The 16,116-nt window shown below is 41.0% G+C and overlaps 1 protein-coding gene across 1 annotated transcript in view; it reads right to left on the reverse strand.

Moving 5' to 3' along the window:
• The window catches only part of swap70b (switching B cell complex subunit SWAP70b), a 101,675-nt gene that overhangs the window by 59,729 nt on the left and 25,830 nt on the right, over positions 1-16,116 (reverse strand). Inside the window, exon 3 of the mRNA XM_034175852.1 lies at positions 10,530-10,703. Within this exon, the coding sequence (XP_034031743.1) occupies positions 10,530-10,703 (174 nt within the window). The remainder of the gene's footprint in view (positions 1-10,529; positions 10,704-16,116) is intronic.

Genomic DNA, 16,116 nt, shown 5'->3' on the forward strand with positions numbered 1-16,116 from the left:
TTAATGAAAGACGTGCGGACGGATCCGCGCGTCGGGACGCAGCCGGCGCGGTGCGGCGGCACAGGAAAAACACCTCCGTGTTGATACCATTTGTAAATCCAGGCGGCTTTTGATAGCTTTCAGTGGAGTGAGTATATGAGAATTGTTTAACAGCTGGGACATGTTCCAACTTGTCCTTAAGGCTTCCAACAGAGGTGTTTTTCCTGTGGCGGAGCGTCGCGGCAGCTGCGAGCCGACACTGCAATCCGCCCGCCGTCTTTCATTAAAAAAATCCCTTTAACAGTGGAATATCCGGATAAAACGCTGAAACCAACTTCTTCTGAAACGTCTCTGTTCTCTCACGACGTCCTGGATCAATAGAGCCTGAAATGTGGAGGTTTTCAGCTTGAAACAGGCTGACGACGGCGCCTGAGAGTGCTGCACGACGTCTCGCTCCGTGGGAAGTCCTTAAAGTGACAGTATCACCTCAAAATCTCTCATCAGCCATTAAAATTTTCACCGAAAACCAGCTTAATTTTTCGAACTGTGTCCATTTCGATGTGTCTCACAGGTTTAGAAAAAATTTGGATCAAACAAAGCGCCAGTCTCTCAGCAACTTCTCAGACAAAGGAATTCCGACGAGGGGCTGGACGACTCCTCCCACAAGGAGTGCTCACAGGCGAATGACGTCACCGACAGGTGTGAAAAAACTCACGCATGCGCACGAGGGTTCAAGCATGTCTGACGTAAAAACATATGAATGAAATCCATATAGTTTTTGAAAAAAATGGCATTGCTTTGCACCATGCGGCTCCACCACGCTCCTCTTTCCATGACAAAAACTCCTGTAACAGTGGAATGTGCCGTTCATTTCTAAACTGGACACTGTCTTGATGCGGTATGTCATCTGACTAGCACAGGAATTGTGAAAAGACGTGGACATCAGCACTTTTTCGGCACATTAAGACGTGCGGAGGAGTTCCGCGCGTCGCGGTGGAGCCGCATGGCACAAAGCAATGTTGTGATGAAGCCTCGCAGGACATGTTGGGGCATGTCCAGCTCATGCACAATCACAATCGGATAATCACACGACTGGAAAGCAACCGGAATCCGTCTGAAAGCCATCTCAAAGCCGTCCTGTGAGACCAACACAGAGGTGGTTTTGTCCCGCCCCATGAGCGGCATGGTGGCGCATTCATCCGCTTCTTTTTCCATGAAAAAAAACTCCTGTAACAGTGGAATGTGCCGAAAAAGTGCTGATGTCCACGTCTCCTGCCTTTTTGTGAAAGTCAGACGAGCTCCCGGATCAACAAAGCCTTCACATTGGAAATGATCTGGTTGTTTCAGCGGGGTCTGAGCATGTTGATCGGCGCTGGGAGCGCGCCGCGATCTCAGCAGTTGTGGGCTGTCCTTAAAGTGGCAGTAACACTCCCTAATCTGTTTAATCCCCATAAAATCGTCCCTGAAAGCCATATTCATTTTCCGAACGGTGTCCACCTGGAGGTCTCTCACAGTTTCTGGAAAAAAATTGATGCAGCAAAGCTCCAAATTGTTCAGACATTTATTCGCAATAAAAAAACGATGAGAGGGGTGGACCACTGCTCACACAAAGCCTGCTCACAGGCGAATGACGCAACCGACAGGCGTGAAAAAACTCACACATGCGCACAAAGGTTCAAGCTTGTCTGATGCAATCACACGTGATTCAAATCCATATGGTTTTTGAAAAAAACAAGGTCGGATACTTTTCTCAGAGACCTCGTATATTTCTCATTTTCTTCGTATCAAATCGCAAACAGAAGAGATTAGCATCAGCGCGTTCTGTGGCGGCAGCGCTGAGAACGGCAGCAGCTGAAAGCAGCGTCTCTGCTATGCTCTGAACTGAAGAAAAAAAATACTCGCCATCAAAATCCTAAATTAAATAATCCAGAGGTCTTTCTGTGTCCATATCTGATGATATATTCAGAAATTTACAGTTTATTTTACAGCTGAAAGGCTTTGTGTTTCCAAAAAGCTCCAAGTTTGAAAAAAAACAGCAGATGGTGTGAGAACGAGAGAGCGGAGGAGAAGAGGGAGAGGATGAGAGAGGAGGAGGGGTGGATAGGAGGAGGGGCAAAGCGTCAGTTAAAAAGGAAAATGTAAAAATTATTCAGGAAGTTTTTCATTTACCAGAGCAGGTTTGACAAATCAGTCCAGGTTCAGCTCTTGTTCAAACAAGCCAATTAGGTGTTGCATTGTTTAAAAAGAAAAAGTAATGCAATCCCACTCAAAAATGTTGAGGAAAAAACAAAAACAAAACTGCCAGAATGACAGAAAACTGCCTGCTTCACTGGATTAAAGCTACTGTGTGTCACTTTGAAGATGAGAGTAAATCCTATGTCCATCATATATTAATGTGTTTTTAACCTCACACACACACACACACATACTCATCTTCAACCACTTAGTCCAATAAAAAGTCGCGGGGGGGCTGGAGCCAATCCCAGCAGTGTGTTTTTAACTTTTTCAATGTTATTTAATTTATTAACTTAGACTTTGACAGAAACATGCAAAAAAGATATTTTAATCTTACAAATATAACAAATATAATTTTTTATTTATTACTCTTGCTTTCAATACATCTAAAACCACCTAAAATCAGTTAAAATGGGGCTTGCCAATAATATTTTAGTGGTATAAGACCCTACAGCTTCAGCTCTGCACTGCAATCACATAATTTACCCAGCACTAAAATGGTTCTAGCAAGAACTCTGACCACAATCATGAGATAGTTATGTGAAGAGTTCATATGCCTTTTCAATTATATGCTCTACATGCACATGGACTGTTCTCAAGACTCCAAGCCTGCATCTGCCAATTCTGGTTAACAAAATATTTTGACGGTGAAATTGTCATGATGTGGGGTTGGGGGTGTGCTTTATTTTGTAGTTACTGTTGCATGAGGTTTTTGTCTGTGCAGTTTTAGTTGGTGTTTTTTGTTGGCACTCTCATCTCTCACTGGGTCTTGGTGTAGATGTGTCTGGTTCCCTCTTGCTTGGTCACACATTCTTCCAGCTCATTCTCCCTCACCTGCATCTGATTATGTTAGATTACTTCTGATTAGATTAGATTACTTCTCTGCCTGATCGTTTGTGCTCTCTGCCTGTGTTTCTAGCTCTCATGTCCCAGTGTCCTTATCCCTCGTTTTTGTCATGCCATGTACCGACCTCTCACCTATCTACTGACCTCGCTACTGGTCTTATGTTTTGGATACTGTTAATTTGTGCTGCCTGTTATACCGTGTACCAGCCTGGACAATGACTAAAGCCTTTTGAACAATCCTTCCTGTGTTTGAGTCCTGCATTTGTGTCCTGCCTTCTTCAGTCTGTAACCATGACAGAAATAAACTTCACCTGTTCAAAACAAAGTGTCTGATTTGGATGAACGGACTATGCGGTGGGACCTCCTAAGAATTTGTGGGATCCCCGATAAGTTGCTGGACATCCTCTTTGGCAGGTACTGTGATTGCAGATTGGCTCCTACTGTGTTAAACACTTGCATGGACTGCGTCTCCTGCAGGGTTGTGGAGTCCAGCAATTCTGGTGCCTTTGTTGATGAAGAAAGGTTCAGTGACGTTGACTTTACAGAAGTCACTGACTACATTTACATGCAGCCAACAACCCTTTCATAACCCTTTCATAACCGGAATATTAGCAATAACCCGGCTGCGCACGGCCATGTAAACACCCGCAAAAACCTGAATATGCTCATATTCCGGTTCTTAAAAACCTGAAAATTACCCCTGGGTTACTCCTTTTCTAACCCAAATATCAGGTCATATAAACACGCATCGGGATATCCCCATAGAAAGGAACATTATTTTGTGTTCTGCGCATGTCCTATCCGCAAGGAATCTTGGTCTTTTGAGTACGGCAACTACTTGTATGCGGCGCACGCAACCCACCGGACACCACAGAAGCAGAGGTAAACAGCACATTGTGTTCTGTGTCCTTATGAGGCAGGCCGGTCGCGGCACCGGTCGGCATTACCATGATTGCTCTCACTGCCTCCGATGCGCTTACTGAGTCTGCGGGCTCAGTAAACGCCGCAGCGGGCCACTCACACCGCCCCCCTCGCTGCTGTGTGGAGCTGCACCAACTCTGGCAACAGGGCCAGAGACTATGCTCGCTGTTTTGATGTGGAGCGCTCCGGCAGCCCGCAAGGATAGATTTCTTGTGGAAAAATCAACAGCGCCGCAGGGTCTCAGTATACTACAGCCGCAGAGCTCCGTGGCCATGACTTGGATTCTTTGCGGGTCAAGCATCCGTACCCCCGGAGGCAGTGAGCGAAGGGAGAGCACACGCATTGTGTTCTGCATGTGTCTGTTTATAATCTTCTCGCCCAGAAGAAAAAAAGAGTGTTTACACAGGAGAGAAAAGTGAGAAAATGTTAATGTTAATGGCTGTTTGAGAAAAGTGCATAAAGTGTGTAGTGAGGGGTTTTACAGCATTAAAACATCTATAATAATTGTAAAAACTAACACTGACTACTTCATGAATTTCACCTATTGCAGGTTATTTTTAGAACGTAACTCCTGCAATAAACAAGCAACCACTGTACTTCATTAGTATTGTGAAAGACATGAATATAATGTCTTTTATTGATGGTAGAAAGTACAGAGATAGCGACATTTACAAGAAGGTGGCCGAAACGTTACGTGAAGCAGGATTTGCACGGACGCCAGACTAAATCAAGCACTGGTGGAAGACGTGCGTCGCTGTTTAGATGGGGATATTCCAAATGATACCAGTGACCATAGTAGAGAAGCTTGAATCTTCGACTGGACTGGGTTGCTTGACGCGAGGACGTTTTGCTTCAAATCGCAGAAGCTTGCTCAGCTAAAATTCTTGCTCTGGTGGTCTGACTTCTGTCTTGACTCTTGTAGAGAAGAATAATCAAGAGGTCACAAAAGCTGGAGTTTTAAACCTAACCAGACCCCTCCTACTGAGAGGCAGACTGCTATAGGCTGGTGACTAAACAATAGATCTAATTAGCACCTATTGTGCTCTATTTAGCACCCTCCTAATGACAGGGCAGCTGTCCCTCTCCTGATGGCTCCCTTGACGACTCTGCTGATGACGTGAATGACTCATTACCATGAACAAAAGACTGAAACGGCTTTGACCTGAGTACCCCACTGTAAACAGGGGATAAAGCGTGTCTCAGACCCCCTCCCCGGTTAAGGCTGGGTTTCAAACGTTTCACAAAGAATACCTCCTTGACTATGGAAACCACCTGGACAACTGAGAGCCTACACAGAAACATACCAATGACCATGTATACAGGAGTAACTCTGTCTGCTTAAGCATGTAAACGAGTTATTCCTAATGATTCAGAAACTGGAATATTGACCTTATCCCAAATATTAACGGCATGTAAACGTAGCTACTGTGATCTTTGTGGAATCTGGATTGGGATCTGGACTGTGGCACTACAGAAGCTGAGTAGGAGTCTGGGTTTGCAATTATTCTTAATCAAGACTAAGATTCAGGCTTTCAGTGACTTTCTGGACTCAACCAACAGAAGTGTGTGTGTGTTTGTAGTGGAAGTATTGAGCTTGTTGAAAATTGATGGGAACTTTGGTTCAGTGTTGATGGTGATGAGTGTCCCCACTGAGGAGATGAAAGGGGAAGTGGTAGCAGCAGCAGTTGTAGCAGCAGGTGTATCAATTAACTCAAGCATGACCAGGGTTTTTCCAGGCTCAAAATGAGGCTGAGGTGATAGCCCACCACAGGACTGGGGGCCTGCTCAATAGATAACGCCTACGGCAGTTAATTTAAGTACCATATTTTATGGAGTATAAGTCGCACCGGAGTACAAGTTGCACCTGTCAAAAAATGCCTCTTGCAGAGGAGGCCCCATGAAAAAAAATACATTAGTTTATCATCCTTGACATAAAAAAAGGTAAGAGGGCACACAGATTTTGTTCTTAGAAACAGGTACAAACAACATAATTTCAAACCTGAAAAATGCCATACAGCACATGCATACCAAGTGAGGACATGAAAAGAGCAGCTATTTTTAAAATAAATCTTGTTCCCATGTTGAATACAGTCAATGTACTGCAAGCGAGTAGCGGGATAAATATGCAGGTGCGAGTGAGACGGAGCAACTGATGTGTGGTTGTCAATGACAACAAGCCGCAAGTTTCAGGCCCGGCTCGGTAAACTTCGGTAGTCTTCGGCCTAAGCATACTCGCCACCCAGCGGACATGCCTATTCTTAGCACCAGCTGTAACGCCGTCAGTGAAATTCACCAAAATAAAAAGATCAAAATTGATGCGGGCTGATTTCGGCATGCAGGTGGGGATGATAGACAAATTTTTTTTTTAACGGGGCCTAAGTCACAGTGGAATATAAGTCGCACCTTTTTTCTGTATTATCAGCTCTTTAACCCTCTGAGGTTGATGGACACATTTTCCTATTATTAGATCAGCAATAAAATGTCGCAGACATTTCATTCGGCTACTTCATGAAACTACAAAATATCAGCTTTAAAATGGACCTTCCCACTAGATGATATGTCCCTCACAGCCAATCCTAGAGGCTGAAGAATTTCACATGAGGCTTCTTCTCCTTTCAGTAGACTGACAGCAGTCAGTGTTTGAGACTTTGCTGCAGAAAGTTGTTTTTTGTTTGTTTTTTTACTGATGGAACACTGGAAGAAATGCTTCTAATCACAACAAAAATAGGAAGAACCTTTTCAGCTAATGGAAAACACTAAGTATTATTTAGACTTTCACAAAAGGAATCAGAAGTGGAAAAAACACACCGTGGAATACTTTCCCCCAAACGGATGTACAGCACAGCTAAGGACTCACCCTGATACGTTGAGGTTTTACCAGCGATATCTAGGGATTTACAAGAAAGACAGCACACAGCTTAGTTGGTGAGTGAAATAATGTTAAAACTGTTAAAATAAAACTTATTTTATTTATCTTTGACAGAGGAAGTTTCAAATGACTGTTACATGAATGTTCAGGCTATATGTGCGCAGCACGGCGCAACAACTGATTTATCAGAGCATCTGTCTGTTTCTGTGTTTAACAAAAGTGACTGTTCATTAGTCTTACTATTTCAAAATGATCAAATTATATTAGTATAGTAGTAGTATTAGTATATAGTATTACTTATTCATGGTATAAAAATTAAAGCAAGTGATCGAAATGAATATTGAACATGGACAGCTCTTAAAAACTGTAAAGTAGTGTAAATGGAAGGAATGGATGAAGCTTGATATGCAGTATGCACTCTATTTTCTTTAATTTGATCTAAATCACTCAAATTTGGTAATATACACTAAATATGTGAAATTACATATATTCATTTGAGACATTATGATACACTGAACTACACTACTTTTGTGACTAAATGACTTGTAAAGCATTTCTAGCACCTAAATTTCAGAATATGTGACACATATTCTGAAAGTTGACATTGTTATGAGCATTTTGATATACAAAAAATAAAAAAGTGCCTTTAAAGAGGAATTACTGAAAGTATGGAGGAAAAATCAAGAAAATACTTCTCAGCCTCAGAGGATTAATTTTGGTTTTTATACATTGTTGCACTCTTATTGGCTATTGTACTGTGCTTTTTATTGTTGCCATTTATACTTTTATCATTGGAGTTTTGATTTCTGGGAAAGTCCTATAATAATAATGATTATTATAATAATCATTATTATTAAATACAAATGCATGATTTTACTGTATACAAGTTGCACCAGAGTAAGTCACAGGAACATGAAAATAAAAAAAAAAATATGAAAAGTGCTTGATGACTTGGTGTTTGGTGACAGCAAACACATCAATGATTTGGTCACTGTCCAGGGCCCATGTTATCTGAGGGTTAACTGTCAGGTGTGCCAGATCACTGGTTTGTCCGTCACCACTGCTGTTCCTTAGATAGTTCTTTAGGTGATGCAGAATTTACTTCTTTCCAATTCCATTTGTGGATATTTGGGCAACAAAAACTGACCCATTTCAGCAACTTTAAACCAACTACACTCATTACAGTACAACGGCGTCATGTTTGAAGGCATAACGTCATTGAACATCAAGTTCACGCGTGTGAAAAATTAGGTCAAAGGTCAAGTATGGGCAGCATGGTGGAATAGTGGTTAGCACTGTTGTCTCACAGCAGGAAGGATCGATTCCCACCTGTGGCCTTTCTGTGTGGAATTTGCATGTTTGAGTTTGCATGTTCTCTCCATGTTTGCGTGGGTGTCCTCCGGGTGCTCTGGTTTCCTCCCACATCCAAAGACATGCAGGTTAGATGGATTGGAAACTTTATAACTGTCCAGGTCTCCCTTGTAAAAGAGATCTCGATCTCAATGGGACTAACCTGGTAGGTAGAATGTGAAATATGTATCTAATCACATAAATCTGAAAACACCAGATTTGCTTCTTCCTGTGGAGAACTATATAACTAATAAGGATGTCATTTACTTCATCCAGCTTCTACTGCTCCTGGGAACATTTCATATTCACAAATTGAGATGGACAGCCTCCAAACCAAATGTTGAACAATTCTGTCAAGATCTTTTACAGAACAGCACTACAATGAAAGATCTTAATAATAATATAAAAAAAACAATAAAAAGCTATATTTTTTGACAAATTTCAGGTGAACCACTGAGTTTTAGCTGTATGGTTTTTACATCACTCGTGTTTGCAGTTGTTTCTTTATTTTCCTCTGTTTTGTTGGGGTTTTTCGGTGTTGTAACCCTGGCATTATGTTCTGTAGATACATGTTACTTTCCTGAATAAAAAGGCTCATCATGAAAGACATCATGTTGTTGGTGTTGTTAACAGTGTAATTTAACTGTGCAATTTAAAATAAGCTATTTTTTCTTCTTGTTGGTGGGACAAAGCACCAGTGTCCTCCAGCTCAAGCTGAGAAACGCACCCAGAACAGACAGACACAGAGGGTCTTCTTTAAAAACCCTTAATTTATTCACAAGTATTTTTCACGATAAGCAATTAACACATTTCCAGACATCATCTTCTAAAACATCTGGATTAGAGTTTTCGTCAGGCTGTGATGATGAATCCACTCAACAGGTCAGATTAAAACACTATATTTTCTCTGTATGCCACTTTGGAAAGTTCTAGCTTCTGTTGCTTCACTGCTTAGCGCCACATGTTCTTTTCCATTTTTTTGGTGGAAGCCTTACAGCACCATATACAGAACTAGCATATGTATTACAGCATTTTCAAGCAGTTTCACAGGATCTGTAAGAATGGAGATATTTCTTGAATGGAACACTTTTTGAAAATGACAAAGAAAAAGATCACATAGATAAAGTTCAGTTTCAGTGTGATCACCACCTTAAAAACATGGGATTAATTTAAATGAAAGTAATAAATAAGACATTTTCTTCGGGGGGCTATGGCTAACCCAGTGAGAGCTTTAACACCACCACCCCCGGATTTCACATCTGATGATGTTACGGGCTACGGGCAAAATGTGATTCCTTGTTATATTTGCTGTTTTTTTGTTGTTTTTTAATGGAGGGAGACCACTAAACTGTACCATGTGACGCTCTGTGATACACAAGAACATGTACTGTTTCACTGAGAAAAACTTACCGGGTGAACTGACAAATACATTTCAGTAAAACACTTTGTTCCCAGTGTTCTGACTTTTTGTGCTGCACTGATAAATCCTGCTACCTTCATCAGATTGCAGTAGAATCTCATAAACATTCTGCCACTGCATAAGCTGATCAAATAAATGTCCGATTGTGGCGGCTGAACGAGGTAAACTATGAGTTATTTGTGCCTGACCATGCAAACCTCATGAAAATATTTTTGCATCACATTCCTCTATGCAGGAAAAAAACCCTGACAGTAGACAGCAGCATATTTGCAATTACAAAAAGTGGTTTTCAATGTGACTGGTAGAAGAAAAAGCAACAAAAGTAGCCAAGCTGTGTAGATCTCAATATATTCTTGTTTATTTGTTGTGAAACCAATATGGAATAAGTATCCTGTCAGTGCAGATCCTGTAGTATACATATCAGAAGAAGGATTTCTAAATGCTTTACAATGATGCCTCACATTACGTTTCCCCAGCCATGGCAGTTCCCACTTTTAATGCTAATGTTAGAGTGAGACAAGGCACATTAAGTGTCTCGTCCAAGGACACAGAATGTTAGCATGAGGGGGATTCGAACCCAGGTCTACTTAATGGGAAGCCAGTTCCTTATCCACTGATCTACCTGCTCTGTCCATTTACCTGCCCCTATTATTCAGCTGCTTTTCTGACTGAAAGTTTATCCAAACTGCCTGCATTTTCATCCCAGCACTTGTATTTATCTGTTTTTTTCCTAGTTAAATGAGCAACACCTCAGAAATGCAGAAGCACAAAAGTAAAACACCTTGTTATAACTCTTTAAGGGATCCCAGTTTACGAAAAAAAAAACAATTTCTTCAAAAGGACAAGTTGTCTGCCATCTATTACAGACTCAAGCATGATATCGGCAGTGGACATGTGAACGGCTCTCACCTCCTCAGTGACAATGACCAGTGGGTATCGATCCTCAGACAGGAAGTTGAAGATGCACCAGACCTTGAAGGCATCATCGTTAGAGATGAGCAGCTGACTTTGCTCCAGATTCTTCCTGGAGCAAAGCGTCCAGCACATTCTGTTGAAGTCCTGACGATCAAAGTCTTCTGTCACCTGCAGCAGTAGAACAGTTGTTGTGACTCATGGGAAATAACCATCTTCTATCCATGTTTCTTTCTAATACACTATGTTTTAAACAAAATGTTCATCACATGTTCGTCACATGACGCACACTAATCCTTCAGAGTTGATCTGATATCTGACTTGACCCATTTTGTGACATGGAAAAGTCATCTTTCTTTATTTTTCTTTCTTTATTCAGACACATTAAAAAGATGACAAAACAAGAATAATCAGTAACACTGCAAATAAACGACTTTCATATATATATCATGTCTGAAATGGGTAGGAATGGTGTAAATAGAGTTCTAGCCCTTCTTAAAAAAATTAATACATAAAAAACTAAATTATAACAAAAAAATGGTCTTTCTGTTGCAAGATGCATCTGAAGAGTATTAAGACAATCAAGCAAGCAAATGCACCAAGTATTGAAATCTCCACACACAAAAGCACATTTTTTTTTAATTATACCACCATACGTCTCAAGTAATGTAGACATGCTTTAAAAAAACTAGACACTCTTTAAAACTATGCATGGTCCTAGTGTTATGTATATACAACTTACAATTTATTTTTGATCTTTCCATCTGAATTCCAACAGTGACACATTCAATGATATTGTTTAGTCACAAAAAAAGTTAGACAGCTAAATAAGCATAGGCCACGAGAGATTCTGTTGGGAAGAATTATGATTTCACATTAAAGTAGTCTGAAAAATTGGCTAAATACCAGTAGGAACACTCTCATATAGGTCTATTGCGTTATCTGTCTGTACTAACAGTGGTTAGAATTGCAATGTTTTTTCTCAGTTTGCCAAAATCAGTCAGTAGGGAGACCAACATGTCACACCATTATTAAAAAATATATATCTTTCTAGTTATGTCAGAAATTTTGAATTCCCAGTTACCGTGGAAGGAAGCACGAACTTTGAACTTGCACATGTACTTCCTACGTCATGTCAAGTGTAAAATCTTACGTAGCAAAGTCACTATACTTGTCATGGAAGAAGAAGTAAGTCCTATTTAGGCCCTGATGCCCTTCGGGTCGGTGTTTATCCTCGGATTCTGCAGTGTGAAGTGGATAAGAGTGTGAAACACCAGTCCATTGCAGGTTACTTCCTCAGCCAAGGCTAGTAGCCATTTACAGCTGGGTGGATTGAAACAATTAAGATGAAATGTCTTGTCCAAGAACACAAAGAAGTAGAGTGATCGGGAATTGAGCCCAGGTTTACATATCGGAAGTCAAACTATTTTATCCACTGAGCTATGTGCTCTACATTTCCATGGACCCCCCCCCAAAAAAAAAAAAAACTTTTCCAGCAATAAAATTATCCATAATTTTCTGATATACCATAGAAATACACGTAAATTTATAATATGTCTACAGAAAGTAAATTCTGTTAATAATACTGGTCAATAAATAAATAGATAGATAAATAAAAAATTCTGGCATGAAGTTTGAAAACTGATTTAGGGTCATTTGGGGTGCCGAATCCTAATCTGAGCTCAGATTAGGATTCAGGGCACCACACAGTGTCTTAATGGTTAGCACTATTGTCTCAACTTCAAGGTCCCAGGTTCACTTCTGACCTGGTCCTTTGTGTGTGGAGTTTGCATGTTCTGTCACATTTGCGTGGGTTCTCTCCAGGTGTGCCAACTTCCTCCCAATTCCAAAGACAGCCACCTCTTGCTCAAAGACTGCTGGATAAGCCCTAGCAACACCAAGCCCCCACCGACTCCACCCAATAACACATAACTGGTATAAGCAAGTTTAGAAAAGGGATGGAAAAAAAAACAGATTAACTAGACCATGAAAGAATGCTTGTGCTAGCCATGTAAACCATAACTGTGTCAGGTGGAAACTAGGAATGATGCTTACATTATGTTGTATTCTCCTCAACACTGAGTGGACCACAGGGCCCAAAATCACGACTCAGTGTGGAAATTACATGGGTGGCAGGTTAAAGTGTAGGCTCCATTCCTCTTCTGTATACTGCAGTTTAAGATTATTATTTTAACCTTTTCAAAGAGATCGCACCAATGGTGCCAATTACAAACTGTGAAAAGGCATACACAAGGAAAATACAGAAACGCAGATGAAAAGAAAGACAGAAAAAAAAGAAATCTAAGGTTTGAAATCCAGACCAAAGCTGGAGGAAAGCTTGTGAAAAGGCACAACCAGGCTGAGCAGGAGAAGGGTTTCTCTTTAGCTGGTGAACAGCAGCGTATCCATGGAGATCCTGGCAAACTGACTCCGCCACCATGTGGATTCGAAGCACACAGGCAAATGTCCCACAATACAACACCCACATCAGACGATGACAACATCTAACTGCATACGGTTCTTACTTTGAACTACCAGACTTGACATGGATGCATATTCCTGAACTGTCCAACAGGGGCCAGTCCTCAGATGGTGAAAGCACAGAATGTGATGTCTTCCTTTCATGCGTACTGTACAATGTTCATAAAATGCCTGTTTTAAAGCGTTTGAAGCATTTCAAAGCAGTGGATCAAGTTGCAGCAGCAACCAAAAGTTCCGGCAACATCCCCAGGCATGCATTCTATCCATTTAATTATGGTTTTACGTCTCATTCTGTACACAAACACAAATATGGTCATCAGTTATTGCAAAGACTTTGTGTCTGTCCAACTGTCTGTGCTCAACATATTACTGCCAGAGTCTTAAAATTCACAGGAAGCATTCTTGGTACGCAGACCTTGGACAAGTTCAAAGATGGGTAACTTTGACCTATTTTAAGAACGTTAAAAAGTCTCATTCTGTTCTGTTTTTGAGTGGCGGGGTGACAGACAGAGTAGACCGGCACCGTGACATCAGTAACTGGTTTCCGTAAAACCTAGCCTGACAACTGGCCTGAACTGGGCCGGATACTGGCCGCTATTTAGGAGTAGGAGCTTCCACTCCTATTGACCTGACATCTGCTTGACCTGGCGCTGGTCACGTGACATGCGAAAATGAATATGAAGCGATAGTTGAGGCTGACGGACTGTTTGCTGCGCATTACTTCAAAAGATCATGCAGTTTCGTCGTGAAAGTAGGGCTGCAGGTGTGTTCGTTTCTGTTGAGGAAAGTTTTAAAAATGAGGTCGGGGAATCCCTTTTGCAAATGACCAATAGGAAAGCAGTGCTCGCGCCACACCCCCAAACTTCACCAAAGCGAGGCTGACCAATGCTGACGTCAGTGTCTCGGCCACCAACCAATCGCAGGCTAGGAGAGAGAGATAGGTGTCTGACCTAATTCAGGTCGGTTGTTGGGCAATGTAAATCGCTTCATTTTTGTGTTTGTGTAACATGTTTCTCATATATTCTGTAAAAGCTAGTGAGAAATAAACACGTCTTTAATGCTATTTTTTTGGAACCTAATAACCTCTGAAGTGATTTACAAGACATTTCACGGACATTAGCGTGGTGACGTCACAGGGTAGCTGCTAACCGTTTTTGTTTGTGTGTAAATATATCCTCTGTCATATATTACTCAAAAGCTAGTGAGAAATAAACACTTTTAAAACTGAAAACGCTGTTTTTGTAATTTGGTAACACCTCTGGAGTGACATTTCGTGGATGTCCGCGTACATGCTAACTTCTGCTAACTCAAAGCTAAGTTCTGCTGTTCTCAAAACCTTATGACTGATTAAGTGATTGATAGAGGGGCTTTATTGAACATGTACAAATTTTAAGTAGGATAATAGGATCTTAATAATTAATGTATAATTATATGAGTGTGTGTATGTATACATGCTTTGCACTGTGATACCAATTCAACAACTGCAAATTATAAAGAACACAATACTCATACGGCCGAGGGTATTTTAGCATTGCGTTACATTTCAAAATGTTGTCACGTGGCTCTGCTTTATAAATAGGAACTTCTCCTCTTGAATGTTTGGTTTCATGGGTTTTTATTCCAAAAACATGACTCAGCAGTATGACAGGTTTTCTCATCAATGAGGAGGTGTGGGATGACCTTGACTGTGTCAGTGTTCTGGATTTGGAGTCCGCCTGCACGGATAAACACGGACAGACACGGGAGGAGACAAACGTGAAGTTGCGACAGTAGATGCGTTATGAAAGAGCAGAGCTTTGTCCCCCAGTGTTGTGTCATGCTTCTCTCAGCCCCTCTCTCTCCTCTCACTAATGTCTCTCTCCCAGTTTCTACACCTCTACAATGACTGCTTTGTCAGCACTGCGTCCCTCCTCAAACGGTCATTAGAATTCAGTCAGACTCCATGCAAACACCACCCTCCAAAACCTGCAGCAGAATTAACAACTGAACTCAAGTTCAGTTTGCCGTCCCAATGAAAGAGAGAAAACAGTTTAAAAGGACAAAAACAAGCATCCACCACCAACTGATCATATCCATGAAGTCATCAGAGGTAAGAGGTTTTCAGAGTAAACAGAGCTACATTCATAAAAATCTTTCTTACCTGTTAAACTGGATTATCAACTACTATAATGAGTGTCTTTGTAACAATAGAATCCAGGGCACCTCCTTCAAGAGCATGACAAATCTGGATCTCTACCCACATCCAGACCAAACTGTGCTCATAGGCAACACATATGTACTTTTAATTTGTTGATCAAGATACTGCGCAAGAGTCTCATTCATGAGGATGTTTTACTTGATTAAATGTGCTCTTTTTCCCCAATATTAGTGCACCAGCAAAATAAATTTTCTAAAATTAATTTAGCATTTGATAGTATGTGATACAGTAAGTTTAAAAGTAATTGAACTCTTTCAGGTTTGAGTACTTCCAATAAGGATTTTTTTTTTTTTTTTGGAATGTAGACCAAAAAACAAAAAAAAATTGTTATGCTAAAACATTTATCACTTTGTACACAAAAGGCCCCGTCACACCTTGACAAATTAGCCTGTGTAGGCTGACCCACAGCCTACACAGGCTGACAGCCCCATTTCCATTGAATGGTTCAGGTTGGTACTGCACTGTGGGGTGCAAATCAAAAACAAGAGTAATTTAACATTATTTTATTTTGATCTTGGTGGATCATTTTCATCGTGAGAAGAATGCTGATGAGTCGACTGATGGCTGTGGTGAACTCTGCCGTGAATGAATGAAGGGCTGTGACTCAACTTTTCAAAAACTGGTGTGATCGGTTCCTGCTGTCTGATCAGTCACACGGCAGGAACCCATCAGAGCGTGTCACCGGTATCCTCTGAGAAACGCACCTGGAGCAGAAAAATACTGAGGGACTTGATACACGACAAGGAATTAAATTAATTTCAGACATCCAAAAGCAGGACGCTTTATGTGGATATGTGTCAGACTGTGATGATGAATCAGACTAAAACTAACAAGTAAGACTTTATATTTACTCCATATAAATGAAAGTCTGTTCGAATGAGGACTGCAGGTTTCAGCCAATTAATG

This window comes from Thalassophryne amazonica, chromosome 8, assembly GCF_902500255.1.
Source record: "Thalassophryne amazonica chromosome 8, fThaAma1.1, whole genome shotgun sequence".
Classification (NCBI taxonomy): domain Eukaryota; kingdom Metazoa; phylum Chordata; class Actinopteri; order Batrachoidiformes; family Batrachoididae; genus Thalassophryne; species Thalassophryne amazonica.